Source organism: Balearica regulorum, chromosome 28 (genome assembly GCF_011004875.1).
Source record: "Balearica regulorum gibbericeps isolate bBalReg1 chromosome 28, bBalReg1.pri, whole genome shotgun sequence".
NCBI classification, from domain to species: Eukaryota; Metazoa; Chordata; class Aves; order Gruiformes; family Gruidae; genus Balearica; species Balearica regulorum.
The window spans coordinates 2,323,148-2,344,599 of record NC_046211.1 but is presented as its reverse complement, the minus strand read 5'-3'; the positions used below and the strand labels follow the sequence as shown (position 1 = coordinate 2,344,599).

The 21,452-nt window shown below is 69.3% G+C and overlaps 3 protein-coding genes across 9 annotated transcripts in view; 2 read left to right on the top strand and 1 right to left on the bottom strand.

The window, feature by feature from the left end:
• The first annotated feature begins 3,545 nt into the window (after positions 1-3,545).
• PEAR1 (platelet endothelial aggregation receptor 1) lies at positions 3,546-14,996 on the top strand. 4 transcript variants are annotated; one of them, XM_075737217.1, is made up of 23 exons: positions 3,546-3,699; positions 5,485-5,577; positions 5,671-5,775; positions 5,878-5,978; positions 6,060-6,152; positions 7,169-7,415; positions 7,505-7,619; positions 7,716-7,852; positions 8,169-8,381; positions 8,621-8,795; positions 9,269-9,389; positions 9,488-9,651; positions 9,761-9,863; positions 9,975-10,121; positions 10,256-10,384; positions 10,491-10,619; positions 11,273-11,401; positions 11,494-11,709; positions 11,782-11,894; positions 13,084-13,195; positions 13,387-13,452; positions 14,395-14,583; positions 14,690-14,996. In XM_075737217.1, the coding sequence occupies exons 2-23, from the start codon at positions 5,486-5,488 to the stop codon at positions 14,839-14,841; spliced, it is 3,048 nt and encodes a 1,015-aa protein (XP_075593332.1). In that variant the 5' UTR covers positions 3,546-3,699; position 5,485; the 3' UTR covers positions 14,842-14,996. The 4 variants fall into 4 exon arrangements, 3 of the variants coding, with proteins under 3 accessions (XP_075593332.1, XP_075593330.1, XP_075593329.1); XR_012832670.1 differs by having other exon boundaries at positions 3,569-3,699; positions 11,238-11,401; positions 14,690-14,829; XM_075737215.1 differs by lacking the exon at positions 11,273-11,401 and having other exon boundaries at positions 3,569-3,699; positions 14,690-14,993.
• Positions 14,997-16,100: 1,104 nt separating this feature from the next.
• LRRC71 (leucine rich repeat containing 71) lies at positions 16,101-20,131 on the top strand. Of its 4 annotated transcripts, none has more exons than XM_075736977.1 (15): positions 16,101-17,037; positions 17,123-17,239; positions 17,383-17,514; positions 17,726-17,801; positions 17,880-17,954; positions 18,063-18,131; positions 18,271-18,430; positions 18,524-18,607; positions 18,697-18,783; positions 18,895-19,005; positions 19,198-19,237; positions 19,320-19,387; positions 19,497-19,605; positions 19,684-19,799; positions 19,879-20,131. In XM_075736977.1, the coding sequence occupies exons 1-15, from the start codon at positions 16,842-16,844 to the stop codon at positions 19,993-19,995; spliced, it is 1,557 nt and encodes a 518-aa protein (XP_075593092.1). In that variant the 5' UTR covers positions 16,101-16,841; the 3' UTR covers positions 19,996-20,131. The 4 variants fall into 4 exon arrangements, with proteins under 4 accessions (XP_075593092.1, XP_075593088.1, XP_075593091.1 ...); XM_075736973.1 differs by having other exon boundaries at positions 16,776-17,037; positions 19,882-20,131; XM_075736976.1 differs by lacking the exon at positions 19,320-19,387 and having other exon boundaries at positions 16,776-17,037; positions 19,882-20,131.
• The window catches only part of ARHGEF11 (Rho guanine nucleotide exchange factor 11), a 25,650-nt gene continuing 24,311 nt past the window's right edge, over positions 20,114-21,452 (bottom strand). Inside the window, 3 exon segments of the mRNA XM_075736972.1 lie at positions 20,114-20,843; positions 20,928-21,114; positions 21,272-21,451. Of these exon segments, the coding sequence (XP_075593087.1) occupies positions 20,794-20,843; positions 20,928-21,114; positions 21,272-21,451 (417 nt within the window). The 3' untranslated portion in view covers positions 20,114-20,793.

Genomic DNA, 21,452 nt, shown 5'->3' with positions numbered 1-21,452 from the left:
GTGAGGTGGAGGGCTTTTGGGGGAAAAAAGGGGCTTTTTGGAGCTCCAGGGGATGTGCTACCCCAGGGATTCTGGGATGCGGGGGTGATGCCGGGCCGATGTCCCCAGCCCAGAGAAGGATTTTTTTTTTTGGCTGTGCCATGGGGACCACCGTGGGCGTCCCCCCCAGTGACGCTCACGCAATACCCCAGCCCGGGGTGCCCTCACCAAGGGGGCTGGAGGGGAGGGGGATGGACTTCACAGCACAAAGCCAACACCCCCACCCCCCCCAAAGGGGCAAACCCCCCCATTTCCTGCACCCCCCCGATCGGAGCAGGGGGGTTATCGCATGCCCTGTAGCGTCCACTCCATCATCCTTCCCCGGGCTCTCCGGCCGCCTTGGTAATGGTTGAGACCTGGATCTGACCGTAATGGAGCTGAATTGATTTCATCTGGCTAATTAGGCAGCGCAGGCAGGGCCCTGGCAGCTCCTTTGTTACCCACCGTGACCCGAGATAAGCGGGAGGAAAGCGGGGTTGCAGGGGAAACTGAGGCACGGTGCAAGGCTGGAGCAGCCGGGGGGGGGCGGAGGTCTGTGGCGGGTGCTGAGGGGTTCGGGGCTGGCACGGCGCACGGCTGTGCCGGGTGGCCGGGGCTGGATGCGGCAAGACGAGAGCCGGAGGAAACCGGAGCCGTCCCCAGCGCCCCACAGGTCCAAGCCGAGGGGCCGCATCCAGCCCTGGGGCTCCTGGCCCCAAATCTTTACCGAGGGTCCAACCCCGGTACATGCGGAGCCAGCGTGGGCAGGATCCGGCCCCGCTCGGGTGCAGCCCGGCCGGCAGAGCCCCCCACCTGCTTCCTTGGGGTTTCTCTAATCGCTGCCCGCGCTGATTTATTGGCCTTTTTTCCTCTTATCTAATTTGAGGAAGGAACAAGATTACAACCTTGAGCTTTTCCAGCCCCGTGCCGCAGATTGCCGCAGACCAACGCCCCAAAAGGGACCGTGTGTGGTGGTGACATCCCCCCCCCCCCACCCCCGCCTTGTCCCGAGCAGGGTGGGCTTCCCCACAGCTGTGCCTCAGTTTCCCCCCATGGGGCGTCCGTGCCTCAGTTTCCCCCTTGGGGGCAGTTGTGCCTCAGTTTCCCCCTTAGGATGGTCAGGGAAGGGTTAAGGCCCCCCCCAGCCCCTATCCCTGAAGGGTTCAGCCCTGATTGATTTTATTTCCCCCCCCTCCCCTGCCGCAGTTTCTCCATTTCACCCGCTCCAGGGGGAGCGGTAATGGACTCTGGCAATGAGGTAATTAACGGCTCCGCGCCCTGGCATAGCTGCCCGCCCCAGCGGCACCACGGCCTGGTCCCGCTAACGAGGGTTAATGAAGGTTGGGGGGTCCTGGGCCCGATTCTGCCTCTTGCAGCAGCAAAGAGCTGCTGGTGGTCCAGGGTCGCATCCTGCACAGGGCGGGGGGGTCTCACCCACGCTGAGCCGCCCTCCTGCTCCCCCATGGTGCCGACTCGGCCCCCGGTGGGGCTGGGTCTTCTCCCTGGGTGGGGGGGGGGGTCCCACATCATCCCCCAGAAGCCCCTAAGGGGGACCAGCCCTGTGTTTTGGGGTTCCTCTCCCCAAGGATGGGGTCGGTGGTTTGGGGGACGTTGGGGCTGGGGATGCAGCTGCGTCCCTGCGCTGTTGGTCCAGGCCTGGGGGGGGGGTGGGGGGGTGCTGAGCATTGAGCGGACCCCGCACAGCCCCCATCCGACCCTAAGTGCACTTGGGGGTCCCCATTCCCTCCAGCACCGGGAGGTCTCGGGGGGGGTGGGGGGGGGGCTGCCGAGGCATCTCGGTGCTGAGGCGCAGCTGAAGTGGTGCTGGAGGGTCCCCACGCAATCCTTCCCCGCTGCCCTGGGGACACCTCGTGTAAGAGCATCAGGGGCTGGAGGGGGGGGGGGGGGGGGGAAGGGGGGGGGGGGGTCACCTCCACACCACATCCCCGGCTCCGAATGGCCCCGGCTTGTCCTGGCCCCGGCGTCCCCAGCCCGGGACCCCCCTGCACCCGCAGCCCCCACGGCCTCGGTGCTCCGGGAAGCGTCGTTTTGGGGTGGCCGCAGCGGACCCCCCCCCCCCCCCAACTGCCGGTGGGCTTGATCCTAATGGAGCCCCGGGGTGGGCTGGGGGCAGCTGAGCCACCTTGGGACGTGAAAATCGTTATGAGTGATTAGAGCTATTACTGTAACGAGGAGAGGCAATTAACGGCGCCTTGACATCAGTTGAGGCCGGCTAATGTACGTGCGCTCGCTGGGACCGGGGGGCAGCTGGGCATGGGGGGGGGGGGGGGACACGCACGTGGTGCCGAGCGGGCTGGCCGGGAGTCCCGGGATGGGGGGACACACACGTGGATCCCGGGATGCAGGTGGGATGTACGGGCAGGAGCCAGGGGGTGTAGGTTAGTAGGTGTGACGTACGGCCGGGGCTCTTGGGATGTAGAGGTGCTGTATCCCCGGATCCCAGGGATGTAGGGGAGATGGATGGCTGAGGATCCAGGATAGAGGGGTGACGCAAGGCCAGGGATCCCGGGATACGGATGATGCATGGCCAGGAGCCTGGGATGTAGGGATGCATGGCCAGGGATCCCGTGACGCAGGGATGGTGTGTGCCTTGGATGGCGAGAGGCAGGGACGGCGTGTGACCAGGAAGCGGGGATGATGATCCCGGGATGTCGGGATGCAGGGACCATGTGTACCCGGGATGTCGGGATGCAGGAATGATGTGTACCCTGTTTGCAGGGATGATGTGTGCCTGGGATGTCAGGATGCAGGGACAAGGTGTTTCTGGGATGCAGGGATGTTGAGTACCTGGGATGCAGGGACGATGTGTGCCCAGGGTGCAGGGACGATGTGCCCGGGATGCAGGGATGATGTGTGCCTGGGATGCAGGGATAATGTGTGCCCGGGATGCAGGGACGACGTGCCCGGGATGCCAGGATGATGTTGCCCGGGATGCTGGGCACGGGGCCCAGGCTCCGCTCGGCGCTGCCACCAGATGCTGCTGTTAAGCCGAAGGATCCCTCCGTCCCCGCTGCCCCTCACAGCAACCCCTCGCCCGGGGGTCCCGTCCGCTCACACGAGCCCTGCGGGACATCCCGGATCAAGGACCGCACCCATGGGTGCCAGCACCGGGTGGGGACCTCTGGGGAGGAGAAGCCAGGGGGGTTGGGCACAGAGCTCCCCGTCCTCAGCACCGCCATGCTCTCCATCCGCTCCCGCGCAGAGTCCTGCCGTCACCGGCCGTGGGACGGGCAGGGCCGACTCCGCTGCCGGGGGGGGGGGTCACGGGGCCCCACAGAGCCCTGAGGGGACGGGGACACCCCCCCAGCACCAGCACCCAGCCCAGGGGCCACGCTGGGACGTCCCCACGGACCCCGTCCCCACCCAGCGCCGGCGGCCCCGGCGATGTTGTTGTCCCAAAACCCTCTGGTTTCTGCCCAGAAAAGGGGGAAAAAAAAAAAAAAAAAAAAAAAAAAAGAAAGAAAAAACCCTAAGTTTTTTTATTTTTTTCCCTTTTCCGTAGTCGTCTCTGCGTCCAAACTTCCTGAGAGCGGCTCCGGCCCTCCCTCCGCTTCCGACGGCCGCGCTGCGCCGTCCCAGCCGGCCGAGCCCACGGGCCAGGCCAGCCCCACGCGTGGCCGTCGCACCCCGACCCTGCCCGCCGCCGCGGCCCCCGGCCAGGTGGGTGCCACCGTCCCCATCCCGGGGCACCCCGAGTCCCGGGGGGTGGGTTTGGGGGGGGGGAGGGGTGTGTTTGTGCCATGCCGTGCCGGGGGGCTGCCGGAGGGGACGGTCCCCAGCGCCGTGGCGGGGGCTTGGGGACGTCGTGAGTTCCCGCGGCCGAGGCGAGGGGATGGTGGCGGGGGGACGGTGGCGGGGGGAACGGGGTGTGTGGGACGGTGCTGCGACACGCTGCGGTGACCCCATTGCTGACCCTGACCTTGACCTTCGCCCTTGCCCCCCCCCCCCCCCCCAGCCCCATCCCTGCGGGTTCGCAGCCCCCGGAGGAAACGCGTCAGCCCTCGGCCTGCGGCGGAGGAAGCGTCGGGGCAGAGATAGTGACTCGGAGGCCGGGGGGGGGGGGGGCCCCAGCACCGTGTCCCCCACGGTCCCCTGGTCCCCTGCCCTCACCACAGCCACCCCCGTCCCATTCTGTGCCTTGTCACCGGCGGGGGGATGCTCCCCATCCTGCCCGGGGGGTGCTCGGGGGCTCGTGGGTGGGGTGGGGTGGGGTGGGGGGGGTTGGGTGTCTCTTGCCACTATGGCAACTTTGGGGGGGGGGCCGTTCCCTGCGGCTGGGCCCCCCAGCCAGGAGCAGATGGGGCCCGCCGGCGTGTTTTGATGACTCCTCGCTTTTCCGGCCAGCATCTCCCAGCGGTTCCTGTTGTTCACATCAGCGCCGGGACCCCCCGACCCCCCCCACACTGCTGGAGCAGGGGATGGGGCCGGCAGCGGGGCCACGGGGAGGGCTGGGGGGGGTGGGGGGTCCCCTTGGCTCTGCCCCCCCACCCCTGGGAGGGTCCATGGGAAGGAATTTTGCCTGTGGATGAGCAATTAATTCCTCACCGCCGGGAGCCAAAGGGAAACGGGGGGAAACGTTCCCGCTAAACGTTTTTTCCACCAAAGACCGGACACTCCGGCAGGAGGAGGGGGTTCGCTCCTTCCCCCCCACCCCCTTATTTAGCCCCAAACCGCGGCACGGACCCTGACGAGGGGGAGGACGGACTCGGGGGGGGCTACCGGGGGCAACACCTTTGGGGTGTCCCATGGCCGGAGCGGCGCGGAAGCGGCCGTAAATCCAGCTGTGGTGACCAGGAAACCTCTGTTTCCTTCTCCGGCTCGCGGGGGTTTAGCTGTAAAACCCACGTCCCAGTAAACACGGCCCCGTGGGTTCGGGGGGCTTGCTGTGTGCCCCCCACCCCTGCTCCCCAGGCTGGCGGCGATCCCGGAGCCGCCTTCGGCAAAGCCGGACCCTCGCTGGGTTGAGCAAGAAGCCGACGGATCCAGGAAAGACAACTGGGAATAAACACAGAACGGGTTGAAACGGGGCCACGCGGCGCCGCGCCAGGGCCGGGAGCTGCGGGGCCGAATTCCGTCCCGGTACCCCGGGGTAGCACCCTCCCATACACCCCGTCATCGGCAGCATCCCGCACCGGGTTGGGGTGCAGCGGGACAGGTCGCGGTGACGCCAGGATGAAACCCCGGGGCGTTTCGGGATGCGGAGAGAGCGCTGCGTGGGGCCACCGTGCCTCAGTTTCCCCTTGGCACGGGCCGTTGCTGGGAGCGGGGCCGGGGCGGGGGGAGCAGCGGGGGCCGGGGTTGGGGCTGTTCCTGCGCACGAAGGAATGCAGAGTCAGCCCCGCGGGGAGGACGGATCCTGCGTGGAAGCCGGGGGCCGGGGGCGGTGGGTGGGGAGCGGGAACGCGGCGAGGCGAAGAAGGGCGAAGCCGTCGTCTCCCCGTGCAGGATGGTGCTGCGGGCCGCGGCGCTGGCGACGTACGTCTGTCTCCTGGCCGCCCTCCGCCCCAGCGACCCCAACGTCTGTAGCTACTGGGAGAGGTAGGACTGGGGGGACCGGGGAGGGTGACGGCAGTGGGACACCCCCCCCTCCGCCCCGGACCTGCCGTCACCCCGCGTCCTCTCCCCCGACAGCTTCACGGCAGCGGTGAAGGAGTCCTACACCAAACCCCACGTCGTGTCCTCCGCCGAGCCCTGTCCCGGGGCGCTGAGCCCCCCCCAGCCCTGTCTGCAGCAGAGGTGGGACTGCGGGGTGTCCCCAAAGCTGGGGGCGGGGGGGGGGGGGGGGGGGGGGCTGGAGCGGGGCCACCCCCATCCTGACGGTGCTGGTGTGGGGTGCAGGATCGTGTACCGCACCGAGTACCGGCAGGCGGTTCGCACCGACTACCGGAGGCGTTACCAGTGCTGCTTGGGCTACTACGAGAGCCGGGACGTCTGCGTCCGTGAGTGGGGTGGGGGGGGACGCGGGGTGGCCCCGGGGGCCGGGTCCTGGCTCAGCTGCACCCCCCGGGGTGTCCCCGCAGCGCGCTGCACCCACGAGTGCGTCCACGGCCGGTGCGTGGCCCCCGACCTCTGCCAGTGCGAGCCGGGCTGGCGGGGCGCGGACTGCTCCAGCGGTGAGGGGCGGCGACGGGGGGCTGGGGGGGGGGCACGGGGCTGGGGACCCCCAGCTGGGGGGGGGGAAGGGTGGGGAGGGGGGTCCCTGGAGGGCTGGGGGGATAATGGGGATGGGGATGGGATGGGATGGGGATGGGATGGGATGGGATGGGATGGGGATGGGATGGGGATGGGGATGGGGATGGGGATGGGATGGGATGGGATGGGGATGGGATGGGGATGGGATGGGATGGGATGGGATGGGATGGGGATGGGATGGGATGGGATGGGCTGGGGATGGGATGGGATGGGGATGGGATGGGGATGGGGATGGGATGGGATGGGATGGGGATGGGATGGGGATGGGGATGGGATGGGATGGGGATGGGATGGGATGGGATGGGATGGGGATGGGGATGGGGATGGGGATGGGGATGGGATGGGATGGGGATGGGATGGGATGGGGATGGGGATGGGATGGGGATGGGATGGGATGGGATGGGGATGGGGAGGGATGGGGATGGGGATGGGATGGGATGGGGATGGGGATGGGGATGGGATGGGATGGGGATGGGATGGGATGGGGATGGGATGGGGATGGGGATGGGGATGGGGATGGGATGGGGATGGGATGGGAATGGGATGGGAATGGGGATGGGATGGGGATGGGATGGGAATGGGGATGGGATGGGATGGGATGGGGATGGGATGGGGATGGGGATGGGGATGGGGATTGGGATGGGATGGGATGGGATGGGATGGGATGGGGATGGGGATGGGGATGGGGATGGGATGGGGATGGGATGGGATGGGATGAGGATGGGGATGGGGATGGGATGGGGATGGGATGGGATGGGGATGGGGATGGGATGGGGATGGGGATGGGGATGGGATGGGATGGGGATGGGGATGGGATGGGGATGGGATGGGATGGGATGGGGATGGGGATGGGATGGGGATGGGGATGGGATGGGATGGGATGGGATGGGATGGGATGGGATGGGACAGGGAGGTACCGGTGGTCTGCCCCGTGCAGAGTGTGACGAGCAGTCGTGGGGGCCGGGCTGCGTGCATCGCTGCAACTGCCACCACGGGGCCCCCTGCGACCCCCTGAGCGGGGCCTGCTCCTGCCCCCCCGGCTTCGCCGACCCGCTGTGCCGCCAGCCGTGCCCGGCCAGCACCTACGGCCAGGACTGCCGCCTGCCCTGCCCCTGCCACCACCGGGCCCCCTGCAACGCCTCCACCGGCGCCTGTCTCTGCCCCCCGGGGCTGGCCGGACCCCTGTGAGTGACTCTGCACACCCCCCACCCCCCCGCCCCGGCACCCCTCGGGTGGGGGTCCCGCTCACCCCTCGCCGCCCCCCCCCCCACAGCTGTGAGGTGCCCTGCCCCGAGGGGACACCCTGCAGCAGCCCCTGTCCCTGCCAGAACGGGGGCATCTGCCACCCCCCCGGCACCAGCACCTGCATCTGCCCCCACGGATGGATGGTAGGTGGGCTGCGACACCCCCCCCACACCCCCCCCCCCCGGCCAAATGCGGTGCCTGCCTCAGTTTCCCCTGCCAACCCTGACGCCCTTTCGCAGGGGGAGATCTGCTCCGTGCCGTGTCCCCCCGGGCGCTTCGGCTCCGGCTGCCAGGGCGAGTGTCGCTGCCACAACGGGGGCCACTGTGACCCCCAGGGGGGCCAGTGTCAGTGTGCCCCCGGCTTCACTGGAGACCAGTAAGGGGGGGGGACAGGGGCACGGGGGGTGCCGGGGATGGGGGGGACAGGGGGATGTGACACGGGGGAACAGGGCACTTTGGGCTGGGGGTACGTGGGGACAGGGGCAGATGGGCGTGCACAGGGGGGGTACAAGGGATGGCTGGGGGTACACGGGGATGAGGCCCAAGGGGACGGGGTCACCCAGGTCTCTGGTCCCCCAGCCTGGCATGCAATGAGCTGGACGGCCTCAGCTTGATGCAGGGAGGGTCCGGGAGCCACCCCAGCTCCTGGTGGGGTCGTGTCACCCCCCTCCCCATTGTCATCCCCCCCCCAGGTGCCGGGAGAGGTGCCCGGTGGGGCGGTACGGGCAGGACTGCCAGGAGAGCTGCGACTGTGCCAACGGCGGCCAGTGCTTCCACGTGGACGGGGGCTGCCTGTGCGAGGCCGGCTTCCAGGGCAGCCGCTGCGAGGAGCGCCAGTGCCTGCCCGGCCTCTACGGCCTCCACTGCCAGAGCCGCTGCCTCTGCCACCCCCAGCACAGCCAGAGGTAGGACCCCCCCCCCCACACACCCCGTCCCACCCCGGTTCCCCCCAGCGCTCTCGCGTCCCCCAGCATCCTCCCCGAGCAAGCCGGGGTGCTGAGCGGCCAGCAAGGGGTTAATCCCCCCCCCCCCTCCCCCAAGTGCTTTGTGCCCCCCCCCCATTTGCAAAGCCCTTTTCCAGTACTCCTCCATACTGGGAGCACTGGGGGTGCTGAAGCGGGGTTCCCCCCCCCCCCCCCCCCAGCTGCCACCCGTTGCTCGGGGAGTGCGTCTGTCACCCCGGCTGGACTGGGCTCTTCTGCAACGAGAGTTGCCCCCCCGGTTCTTTCGGGGCCGGCTGCCTGCAGACCTGCCTCTGCCTCCACGGGGGGGGCTGCGACGGGACCACCGGCCACTGCCGCTGCCCCCCCGGCTACACGGTACGGGGGCACGGAGGGGGTTGGGGGGGCTGGGGGGGCCTGGGGCAGCACGGGGAGCGTGGAGGGGGGGGGGTCTGGGCAGCCCTAGGGGAAGAATGAGGGTCTGGGGGGGGGGGGGGGACAGTGGGGGTTTGGGGGGTTCTGGGGGAAACAGAGGGGTCTGGTCATCCTTAGGGATGGGTTGGGGCTCTTGTTATCTCTGGGGGCAGTTTCGGGGTCTGGGCATCGCTTGGAGGGGGGGGGAATGGGGGTGTGAGCATCTCGGGGGGGGGCAACTTGGGGTCCTCATGGGAGGGTGGGGTTTTGGGGTCCCCCACTCTCCCTCCAGCACCAGGATGCCAAGAGAAGGGATGGGGGGGTGCAGGCTGTGGGTGTCCCCAGACTCCTGGGTCCTTTCCCTCACCCTGGGTGGGGGGTCCCAGCTGTCCCAAAGTCTTCATGTGTGTTGTGTGTCGTGTGTGTCCCCCCCCCAGGACGAGCACTGCTCCTCCCTGTGTCCCCCCGACACCTTCGGGACCAACTGCTCGGGGCGCTGCTCCTGCCAGCACGCCCTCGCCTGCTCCCCCCTCGACGGCTCCTGCCTCTGCAAGGAAGGTGGGTGACCACCGGGGTGGGTGGGGGGGGGGGTGTGTGTGGCGGTGGGGGTCCCCCCCCCATCCCCGTGCCCACCCCGCTGTCCCCTCGTCCCGCAGGCTGGCACGGACCCGACTGCTCGGTGCCGTGTCCCTCCGGGACTTGGGGTCCCGGCTGCAACCGGAGCTGCGACTGCGGGCAGGGGGCTGCCTGCGACCCCCAAAGCGGAACCTGCAGCTGCCCACCGGGCTGGCAGGGCCCCCGCTGCCTGCAGCCCTGCCCGGTGAGTCCTGCCCGCTGCCTGCACCGGGGTTTGGTGCCACCGTCCCCGGGGGTGACACCCCCCCAACACACACCCCCCCCCCCCCTTCTCAACCTGCTCTGTACCCCAGAACGGGACGTTCGGGGGGGGCTGCAGGCAGCGGTGCGACTGCGCCCACGCCGACGGCTGCGACGCGGTGACGGGAGAGTGCGTCTGCCTGCCCGGCTGGACAGGTGAGGGGGGCGGATCAGGGTGGGGGGGGGACACAACAATGACACCCCACTGCCACCCCAGCCCTCGTCCTTCATCGCTCCTCCTCCTCCTCCTCCTCCTCCTCCTCGCAGGGCCGCAGTGCAAGCAGGGCTGTCCCCCCGATTTCTGGGGCCGGGGCTGCCGCACGCCCTGCTCCTGCCGCAACGGGGCCTCCTGCTCGCCCCAGGACGGATCCTGCACCTGCGCCCCGGGGTACCGTGGCCCCACCTGCCAGCGCCGTGAGTCGTGTGTGGTTCCCCCCCCTCCCCCCCAAAAAAAAACCCACCAAACCAAACCCCAAACCACCCCGCAATTGCCGGTTGTTCCCAACCCACCTCCGGGGCTGAGACCGGACACACTCGTCTCACCCCAGCCTGCCCGCCCGGCCGCTACGGCAAGCGCTGCTCGCTGAGCTGCTCCTGCGCCAACGGCTCCTCCTGCCACCCCGCCAACGGCTCCTGCCTCTGCGCCCCGGGCTGGGGGGGTCCCCGCTGCTCCCAGCGTGAGTGGGGGGCCGGGGGGGGGGGGCTGGGGGGGGGCAGTGGGGAGCGGGGCTGAGCCCGTCCATCACACACACACACACCATCACCCCCATCCTCCGCCTCCAGCCTGCGCCCCCGGTTTCTGGGGGGCTGCCTGCGCCCAGCCCTGCCTGTGCCAGCACGGGGGGACGTGCCACCCCGCCGAGGGGACCTGCCGCTGCCCGGCCGGCTGGACGGGGACGCTCTGCGGAGAAGGTACGGCCGGGCACCGACACCTCCCCCCCGTCGCCCCAAGGGGGGGGTCTGCACCCCCCCCAGATCCAGCCTGGGGGTTCCGAGGGGGGGGCAAGAGAGAGAACTGCCCGGGCCAGACGGGTACCCCTGCCCCACGCCACCCTGGGCAGTCGGGACATATATGGCCCGGTATGGAACTGTATGGACTTGGTACGGGGCTATATGGTCCCAGTATGGAGCTATATGGTCCCACTATAGAGCTATAGCGTCCCAGTATAGAGCTATAGCGTCCCAGTATAGGCCTATATGGTCCCAGTATGGGGCTATACAGTCCTGGACACTATGGGTCTGTATGATCCCAGTATGGGAGCGATATGGTCCCAGTAGGAAGTGATACGGTCCCAGGCAGTATGGAGCTATATGATCCTGGTATGGAGCTATACAGTCCCGGGCAGTATGGAGCTGTGTGGGCCCCGTATGGAGCCACACCGTGCTGGGCAGTATGGATCTATATGTTCCCCCTGTGGAGCCATACCGTGCCGGGCAGTATGGAGCTATATGTTCCCCCTGTGGAGCCATACCGTGCCGGGCAGTATGGAGCTATATGTTCCCCCTGTGGAGCCATACCGTGCCGGGCAGTATGGCCCTGGCTGCCCCACGCCCTGTGCCCCCAGCCTGCCCCCCCGGGACCTTCGGGCCGCGGTGTGCCCAGCTCTGCCGCTGCCCCCACAACGCCACCTGCCACCCCGCCAGCGGGACGTGCCCCTGCGCCCCGGGCAGGATCGGGCCCCACTGCGAGGCCGGTGAGTGGGCGCAGAACGGGGTGCGGGGGGGTGCGGGGGCCCACCGGGGTCCCTGCCCGCCCCCCTAAGGACCCTACCCCCCCCCCCCCCAGGGACCCCCGAGCAGCCCTACACCATCGTGCCGGCCCCCCCGGCAGCCTACAGCTCCCTGGGGGTGGTGCTCAGCCTGGTGGCCCTGGTGGCCTTGCTGGTGGCCGTGGTGGCCGTGGCCCTGTGTTACCGTCACCGGCAGAAGGGGAAGGAGAGCCGGCACCTGGCCGTGGCCTACACGGCGGCACAGACGGACACCTCCGACTACATGGTGCCTGGTGAGCCCGCCGGTGGGGGACCCCCCAGCCCCAGTGGCCCCGCTGCACCGGGCTAATGCCTGTCCCCCCCAGACGTGCCACCGAGCCACGCGCACTACTACTCCAACCCCAGCTACCACACGCTGTCCCAGTGCACGCTGCCGGCCCCCGGGCCCGGTGTCCAGGACAGAGCCAGCTCCCTCAAGGTACGGCACGGCGCGGCGTCGCGTGGTGGAGCACGGTGTTGTGTGGGGATGGGATGGGATGGGGATGGGATGGGATGGGGATGGGATGGGGATGGGATGGGGATGGGATAGGGATGGGATGGGGATGGGATGGGATGGGATAGGGATGGGATGGGGATGGGGATGGGATGGGGATGGGGATGGGGATGGGATGGGGATGGGATGGGATGGGATGGGGATGGGGATGGGATGGGATGGGGATGGGATGGGATGGGGATGGGATGGGGATGGGATGGGATGGGATGGGATGGGATGGGATGGGGATGGGGATAGGGATGGGATGGGGATGGGATGGGATGGGGATGGGATGGGGATGGGATGGGATGGGATGGATGGGATGGGATGGGATGGGATGGGGATGGGGATGGGATGGAATGGAATGCGGATGGGATGGGGATGGGATGGGGATGGGGATGGGGATGGGATGGAGATGGGATGGGGATGGGATGGGATGGGGATAGGATGGGATGGGATGGGATGGGATGGGGATGGGATGGGATGGGATGGGATGGGATGGGGATGGGGATGGGGATGGGGATGGGATGGGATGGGGATGGGATGGGATGGGGATGGGATGGGGATGGGGATGGGATAGAGATGGGGATGGGGATGGGGATGGGATAGGATGGGGATGGGATGGAGATGGGATGGGGATGGGGATGGGGATGGGGATGGGATGGGATGGGATGGGATGGGGATGGGGATGGGGATGGGATAGGATGGGGATGGGATGGAGATGGGGATGGGATGGGATGGGGATGGGATGGGGATGGGGATGGGTGTTGCATGCTGCACCAGGGTGTTACACGGTGTTGTACCGTGCGCAACGGTGTTGCGTGGTGGAGCAGAGTGTTGCGTGGTCCACGGTGGCATTACATGGTGCAGCACGGCGTTGCACGGTGCACCAGGGCGTTGCATGGTGCGGCATGGTGTTGCATGGTGGAGCACGGTGCGGCACGGTCCACTGTGGTGTTGCACTGTGGCATTGCATGGTACAGCACGGCGCAGCACGGCGTTACATGGTGCAGCACGGCGTTGCACGGTGCACCAGGGTGTTGCATGATGCACCGTGGTGTTGCATGGGCCACGGCACGGCACGGCACTGCTGCCGGGAGCCTCGTGGCCAACCCTTCCCCTGTTTGGGCTCCAGGTGTCCGGCACTCAGCTCTTCCCTGGCGTGGAGAGACCCTACGGCCCCGAAGGCAACGCCACGCTGCCCCCCGACTGGAAGCACCTCGGGGCACCGGCCCCGGGCCCCAGGGGTAAGGGGGGGCGGGGGGGTGGTGGGGGGCAGCTCCCGGGGAGCCAGCGGGGACCTTGGCCGGAGGGGGTGGGCACCTGGGTCCCCTCCCTGCTCAGGATGCCCCGGGAAGGTGCTGGGTGGGTTGGGTGGAGCATCTTCATGTTGGGGGGGGTGATGGAGCGGGGGGACCCCAAACTTGCCCCCTTACAGGGGGGCAGCTGGACCGGAGCTACAGCTACAGCTACACCTGGGGCCTGGGGAAGTACGAGGGGAAAGGTACGGGGTGGGACAGGGAGGGGAGCGGGGTGGGGATGGGATGGGATGGGATGGGGATGGGATGGGGATGGGATGGGATGGGGATGGGGATGGGATGGGGATGGGATGGGATGGGATGGGATGGGGATGGGGATGGGATGGGATGGGATGGGGATGGGGATGGGGATGGGATGGAGATGGGGATGGGATGGGGATGGGATGGAGATGGGGATGGGGATGGGATGGGATGGGATGGGAATGGGGATGGGGATGGGATGGGAATGGGATGGGGATGGGATGGGATGGGATGGGATGGGGATGGGATGGGATGGGGATGGGGATGGGATGGGATGGGATGGGATGGGGATGGGATGGGATGGGGATGGGATGGGATGGGATGGGGATGGGATGGGATGGGATGGGATGGGAATGGGATGGGGATGGGATGGGATGGGGGTGGGATGGGAATGGGATGGGGATGGGATGGGATGGGATGGGATGGGGATGGGGATTGGGATGGGATGGGATGGGGATGGGATGGGGATGGGATGGGATGGGATGGGATGGGGATGGGATGGGATGGGATGGGATGGGAATGGGATGGGATGGGAATGGGATGGGGATGGGATGGGATGGGATGGGGATGGGATGGGATGGGATGGGATGGGAATGGGATGGGGATGGGATGGGATGGGATGGGGATGGGATGGGATGGGGATGGGATGGGGATGGGATGGGATGGAGATGGGGATGGGGATGGGATGGGGATGGGAAAGGGACAGGGCTGGAATGGGGTGGGGATGGGGATGGGAAAAGAACGGGGATGGGATGAGGAAGAGACAGGAATGGGGTGGGACAGGGAAAGGACGGGGCTGGGGAAGGGCTGGGGTTGGGCTGTGCCTGGGACACAGCAGGATGCGGCCGCTCCCTCTCCCCTGTGCTCCTGCCCTGGGGACCCCCCAGCCCACCCCCCGGAGCGGCTGGATGCCAGCGCCAGCTCCGTGGCCAGCGAGAACCCCTACGCCACCATCAAGGACCTGCCCCCCCCCACCGCCAAGGCCCCCGAGGGCAGCTACATGGAGATGAAGTCCCCCGTCCGGCGGGAGATGTCCTACGCCGAGATCGGGCTCCTGGAGGAGCCATCACAGGAGGGTACGGATTGTGGGGGGGGTTCCCCTGGAGGGGGGGACACACATCCCCGGTGACGGGGGGGACACACACACACAGAGCCCCTCGCAGCCTCCTCTTGTCCCCGCAGAGAGTTGCCCCGGGGGGGCGGAAGGTGACGTCCCCACGGTCCCCCCAAGCCATTACGACTCCCCCAAGAACAGCCACATCCCCAGCCACTACGACGTGCCGCCCGCCCGCCACTACCCGCCGTCCCCGCCGCTGCGCAGGGAGGACCGCTGAGGGACCGCGGGGACGAGGGACCCCGGGGGTGGGGGGCGCGCACACACACACACACACACACGCGCGCGCGTGCGGAGGGGCCCCCAGGACTGTCCCTGTCCCTGTGCCCGAGGCCGGGGGGGGCCGAATAAAGGGGCTGCGGTGCGGTGCGAGCCGGGGCTGCCTGCGGCCGCGTCCCGGGGAACGGGGGGGGTACCGGAGGGATGGGCGCGTGGCACCCGTGGGACCGGGGAACCACAGTGCTGGGGGTGCTGGGGGGGGGCCCGGACCGGTACAGGCCAGTGATGGGACAAGAGATGGACCAGTATGGGCCAGTGACGGCCCAGTGACGCCCCAGTAAAGGGCTGACGATGGCCCCGGGAAGGGCCCAGAGACGAGTTCGGTTCTGTCGCGGTCACGCCCCGGTATGCTCCAATGCTGCCCCAGTGACGGCCCAGTTACAGCCCAGTGCCCCCAGTGCCCCCTGCCCAGTGCCCCCAGTGCTCCCAGTGCCCCCAGTACTCCCAGTGCCCCCAGTGCTCCCAGTGCCCCCTGCCCAGTGTCCCCAGTGCTCCCAGTACTCCCAGTGCCCCCAGTGCTCCCAGTGCCCCCTGCCCAGTGCCCCCAGTGCTCCCAGTGCCCCCAGTACTCCCAGTGCCCCCAGTGCCCCCAGTGCTCCCAGTACCCCCAGTGCTCCCAGTACTCCCAGTACCCCCACTGCCCCCAGTGCCCCCAGTGCTCCCAGTACCCCCAGTGCTCCCAGTACTCCCAGTACCCCCACTGCCCCCAGTGCCCCCAGTGCTCCCAGTACCCCCAGTGCTCCCAGTACTCCCAGTATCCCCAGTGCCCCCAGTAACCCCAGTGCCCCCAGTACTCCCAGTGCCCCCAGTGCTCCCAGTATCCCCAGTGCCCCCAGTACCCCCAGTGCCCCCAGCGCCCCCAGTGCTCCCAGTATCCCCAGTGCCCCCAGTACCCCCAGTGCTCCCAGTACCCCCAGTACTCCCAGTGCCCCCAGTGCCCCCAGTGCTCCCAGTACTCCCAGTATCCCCAGTGCCCCCAGTACTCCCAGTACCCCCAGTGCCCGCCCTCGCCAGCCACGGGTGCTCGTGGGGTGGCCCCGCCCCCAGACAGGCCCCGCCCCAGACAGGCCCCGCCCCTCACACAGGCCCCGCCCCCAGACAGGCCCCGCCCCCTCACACAGGCCCCGCCCCAGACAGGCCCCGCCCCCAGACAGGCACCGCCCCGCGCAGGCGCCGCAGCGCCGCAGGCCCCGCCCCCGGGGGACGGGCCGAGGCCGAGCACCGAGGTTACACCCCACCCCCCCCCCCCCCGGCCCGGGGCCGCCCGGGGACACCGACCCCATAGAGACCCCGCGGGGCCCCCTCCGGCCCTGGGGACCCCCACAGCCCCATGAGGTCTCCTCCGGCCCTGGGACTCCCCCGTAGCTCCATTGGGCCCCCAGGCCTGGGACCCCCCTCCCAGGGAGACCTCCCCAGGGACCCCCGTAGGGCCCCCCCAGCCCTGGGACCCCCCCCGGAAGACCTCCGTAGGGACCCACATGGGGCCCACCCACCCCTGGGGCCCTCCCTCACCCCAGGGAGACCTCCGTAGAGCCCCCGCCATTGGGACACCCCTTTCCCCTTGCAGGGACCCCCCCATAGGGCCCTGGGACCCCCCCTCACCCGCATAGGGATGCCCACAGCCCCCCCCCCCGCCCAGGGAGGCCTCTGTAGGGTCCTGGGACACCCCCCACCCACCCCCCTGCACCTCCATAGAGCCACCAGGCTTGGGACCACCCCAGGGAGACCCCAAGGTACCCCCCCAACCCTGGGACACCCCCCTCCCCATCCAGAGACCTCCATAGAGCCACCGTAGGGCCCCCCACCCCTGGGACCCCCCTTGTCCCTGAGACCCCCCCCACCCACATAGGGATCCCCACAGGGCCCCCAGTCCTGGCACCCCCACAGGGCCTTGGGACCCCCCCTCACCCATACAGGGACCCCACTGGGACACCCCGGCCTATGGATGTGGGGGGGTCGGGGTGCTGCGTAGGGGTCTGGTGGGTGCCGGGGGGCACTCAGCCCCCCCCCACCCCCCCCGGTGCCCCCCCGCAGCGGGCCATGAGGCGGCGGGGGGAGCGGGTGCCCAGGGAGAAGGCGGCAGCGGCTGCGGAGGAGGAGATGAAGAGCGCGGTGAGGAAGGCCGAGCAGGGCGCGGGTGAGCCCCGGCACTTGGCGGGGGGGGTGGGGGGCTGCGGGGGTCCCCCTCACGTCCCCCCCCCTCCTGCCTGCCCTGCCCGCAGAGGAGTACCAGTGCACCGGCCTTCTGGAGCAGGACTTCCCCGAGCTCTGCGCCCGGGCTGGCATCGCTGCTGTCCCCAAAGTCACCCTCCGGCCGCCCCCAAGCTTCCCTGCGGATGGTGAGCGGGGTCACCGGGACAGGGCAGGGGGGGGTTGGGGACAAGAGCCGTGGGCCCACGGGGTCCCTCCCGGGGGAGCGCAGGGTTGCTGGCAGCACCCCCGACCCCCCCCACCCCCTGTGCCCCCCCCCCGCACCCCGCAGAGGAGCCTGTCGAGCCGACGCTGGCGGAGGTCCTGGCCCGCATCGAGTCCAAGTACAGCTACTTCCAGCCCTGCGTCCAGGTGGAGAGGGAGCACGAGGACCCCCGCAGCGTCCGCGCCGTCTTCCTGCGAGGTGGGTCCTGGGGAGCCCCAGGGGGTGTCGGTCCCCCCCCCGGCACACAGGGACGAGGAGTCCCTGGAAATCGGCTTGTGGGGTCCCTGGAAATCAGCTTGTGGGGTCCCCCTGAGCCATGTCAGTGCTCCGGGGAAGGGAGAGGCCACATCCAGGGGGGCTCTGCCTCCCCCATCCCATCACGCGGCCTTGACCTCCCTGTCTCCGGCAGGCTGGAAGATCGAGGAGGAGATGCTGGGGGTCCTGAGCCAGTGCCTGCCCGCTCTGGCTGGCCTGCAGGCAGTGCAGTGAGTGCGGGCAGGGAGTGGGGGGGGGCACGGCCCCTTCCCGGCAGCGGGTCCCGATGCCGCTTTGTCCTCCCGCAGCCTCTGGAAGGTCGGGCTGACGGAACGGCTGCTCCCAGCGCTGGCAGTGCTGCTGGCACGCTGCCCCCGCCTCCGGTACGTCGCTGGTCCAGGGGTGCTCCCTCGTTATCGGGGGGGGGGGGGTGCCAGGGAGGATCGTTAATGTCGGCCATGGGGGGTGTGTGGGGGGATTTTCCTCTGCAGGATGCTCAGCCTGGAGGGGAACCCCTTGCCCGAGCCCGCCTTCCACACGCTGATGGGGAGCGACAGCACGTGAGTCCGAGCTGGACCGCGCCACTCATTCCCCCCCACCTCAGCGGGTCCCCCGCCGTGGGCAGCCCCTGCCTGCAGCGAGGCCCCCCCCCCCCGAGTGCAGGCAGCAAAGCCCGGGCCTCCGCTGCCCGTCCCGCAGGCTGGCGCACCTCTCGCTGCGCAACAACAGCATCGGCGACGCGGCCGCCCGGCTCATCGGACAGAGCCTTTCCACCCTGAGCTGCTCCAACCGCAGCCTCGTCTCGCTCGTCCTCAGCTTCAACCGCATCTCGGACCAGGGAGCCGGCTACATCGCCCAGGTGGGCAGCGGAAGGGCTGCCTGCGGCGGGCAGGGGAGGGGGCGAGGGTGCCCAGCACCCCAGCACCCATCATCCCGTCCCTCGGCCCTTCAGGGTTTGCGCTTGAACCGCTCCCTGCTCTCCCTGTCCCTGGCAAACAACGACATCGGCGACGCGGGGGCCGTCAAGCTTGCCGAGGTGGGTGCCCCCCACCTCCCTGGGAACGGGGTGTGCAACTCGGGCCGGATCCTGCCCTGACCTGGGGGATCTGATTTGCCCCCCCCCAGGTCCTGGGGCCGTTCGCGCTGACGCACGCTGAAGTGGTGGAGCGGAGGCGGCTGCTCTTGGCGGAGGCGCTGGGCCGGTCTCGCACGGTGAGACCCCCCCGCCTCGTTTTGCAGGGGGCACATTCCCTCCCCACCTCCAGGAAAGGTCGGTGGCTCCCGGGGGGGCTGCCGGCACCCTGAGCCCCTCCTCTCCCCCAGACCCCAAAAGAGACCGAGGGCCAGAGCGACTGTCCCTCCAGCCTGCACGGCAGCGCGGCCCCCGACAAGCTGCCCCCGGCCAAGCACGGCAAAGCCCCCGCCAAGAAGAAGGTGAGGAAGAGGGTGGGGGGGGGGGGCAGGGGGAAGCCCGGCAGGCAGCTGCCAGGTACCCCCCCCAGCTCCCCTGGCTTTGGGGGCAGGCAGCGCCCTAAACGTGCCTCAGTTTCCCCACGCTTCCAGCTTTGCGGCGCACGGCTGGGGGGGGCGTCCGCAAGCTGCTGCCCGCTGCCCCCTCCATTGCAGGAGCCGCTGCGGAAGGAGGAGGCCAGGCAGCCCAAGAAGCGTGAGTGAGGGTCCGACGGGCTGGGGGGGCGCGGGAGGGCTGGGCACAGCTCAGCCCCCTCCCTGCTCTCCCTTCGCGGCAGCGCCGGAGCCGAGAGCCGCCCGCGGCAGAGATGCCAAACCAAGCGGCCAGGAGAAGCTGAGCATGGAGGTGAGGGGATGCCGCGGCGGGTGGGAACGGGGTGGGGAGGGGGTGCCCGACCCCGGGGTCCCGCACACCCTCAGGGCCCCCCCCCCCCCCGCCCCGGCTCCGTGTCCAGGCACCGGGTCTGGCCGAGCCGCCGCACCCGCTGCTGGAAGAGACCAGGCAGCACCAGGGCAGCGTCGTCCTGCCGGGGAACCGGGCGCTCCTCAACCTCAACCTGACCCGTGAGTGAGGGTGGGTGGTCCCCACCGGTTCCCCCCCCACCACCACCGCTCATCCCTGACCCCCCCATCCCTCCGCAGACAACCGCATCACCGAGCGGGGCCTCGGCGCGTTCCTGGCGGCGCTGGAGGGGCAGCAGCGGGAGAAGAAGCCAAAAGTGCCGGGACAGCAGGGGCTGCTGTGCCTGTCCCTGGAGGTGAGCCAGGTGGGCATCGCCGCGGGGCCGGGATCGCTACCGGCACACGGCACGGCCCGACACCTCGTTTTCCCCGCAGAAGAACCGCATCCCTCCCACCAGCCTGGCATTCGCGCGGCTCCAAGAGCTGCTGCCGCCGCTGGACCCCCTCCCCAAAGCCCAGGGCCAGGAGGAGGAGCGGGAATCGGGCGCTTAGCCGGCCCCCGAGGAGCCGCCTGCGGGCGAAGGAGAGCTCGCTTCTTGTCTTTTCTTTAAAAAAAAAAATTTAAAAAAAATCAAAATCTTTACCGTGGCAAGGAAGAAAATAAACCAGATTATACATCCAACAGCAACCAGTCAGTCTTGGCTCTATTATATATAATATATATATCAGACACCCCAGCACTGGCCTCGCCGCGACACCTGGGAGGGGGAGAAGGGATGGGGGGGGAGCGGAGGTGGGACGCGCCCCGGCCGTCGCCCCGGCTCCCCGGCCACCCCCTCAGGTCACCGATTGTCACCGGCGGCAGCCGGGGAGGAGAGCCCGGTGCTCGGGGCGTCCCCGCTGGCCCCTGGCCCCGGCTGCCGGCCGGACAGGCTGGGGGTGGGGGGGGGCCGGCGGTGGTTATTTACAGGGGGGGGGAGCATGTACGTACATATTTATAGGCAGCGGGGAGCGGGGAGGGGGCCGCAGCACGGAGAGGAACAGAACAAAGTGCATTTATACAGACTAGATCCAGCTCTCGCGGCCGGGGTGGGGGGCGGCACGGGGGCGGGGGGGGGGGGGGCCCGAGCCGGGGCTGCCATGCGAGGGGGTAAGATGGTGGTGGGGGGGGACACCCGGCTGCCGGCCCCGTCCGATTGTGCTCCCTCCTTCCAGCCAAGGCTCCCGCGGCTGTCGACACGGGGTGGGGTGGGGGGGGAGCGCAGGGGGGCTGTCAGGCAGCACCCCGGCTTCCAGCGATTTTTGGGGGGGGGAACCGCCGCCCACCCCCCAATTCCGTTCCCACCGCGGCTAAAGGCCGGCGTCGCGAGCGGGGTCCTCGGCGAGGGGGGCTCTGGAGCCTGGAAGAGATGGGGAGAAGGGGCTGAGAGGGGGGCAAGGGTTTGGGGGAGGGGTGGCGAGCGCTGCACGGCGGTGGGTCTTACCTGGGGCGTTGGTGGCGGGGCCCTGCAGGCTCCGGAGGGTGCGGGACAAGGGACTGTCACCGTTGGGGCTGGGGGGCCGCTGGGACCACCCGTCTATCTCCGGGGCTGAGCCCCCCAGGGGGGTGGCGTCGGCCGAGGAGCTGCGCCCCAGCGACCGCAGCAGCTCCCGGTGGGCTGTTTCGACGGCCTGGAGGGTGCACGGGAGAAAGGGTGCCAGGTCAGAGGGGTGGGTGCATGTGTGTCCCCCCGCCCCCAATGACACCCTGACGGGACCCCATACCACCACCCCCCCACCCCCCCTGCCAGCTTTCCCCAATTTGGGGGGGGGGGGGGGGGGGGCTCACTTTCAGCCTGTTGAGCTTCAGCGTCAGCTGCTCGATGGTGCGGAAGATGAGGTCCACGTCGCGGAGGGGAGCGGGGGGGTCCGGGGACCCCTCGGCGGGGCTGGGACGGGTGGGCGCCTCTTGCGGGGAGCCCCGTGGGGGGCTGGGGGGCGGCGCGGGGGCTGGGGCCGTGGGCTGGGGG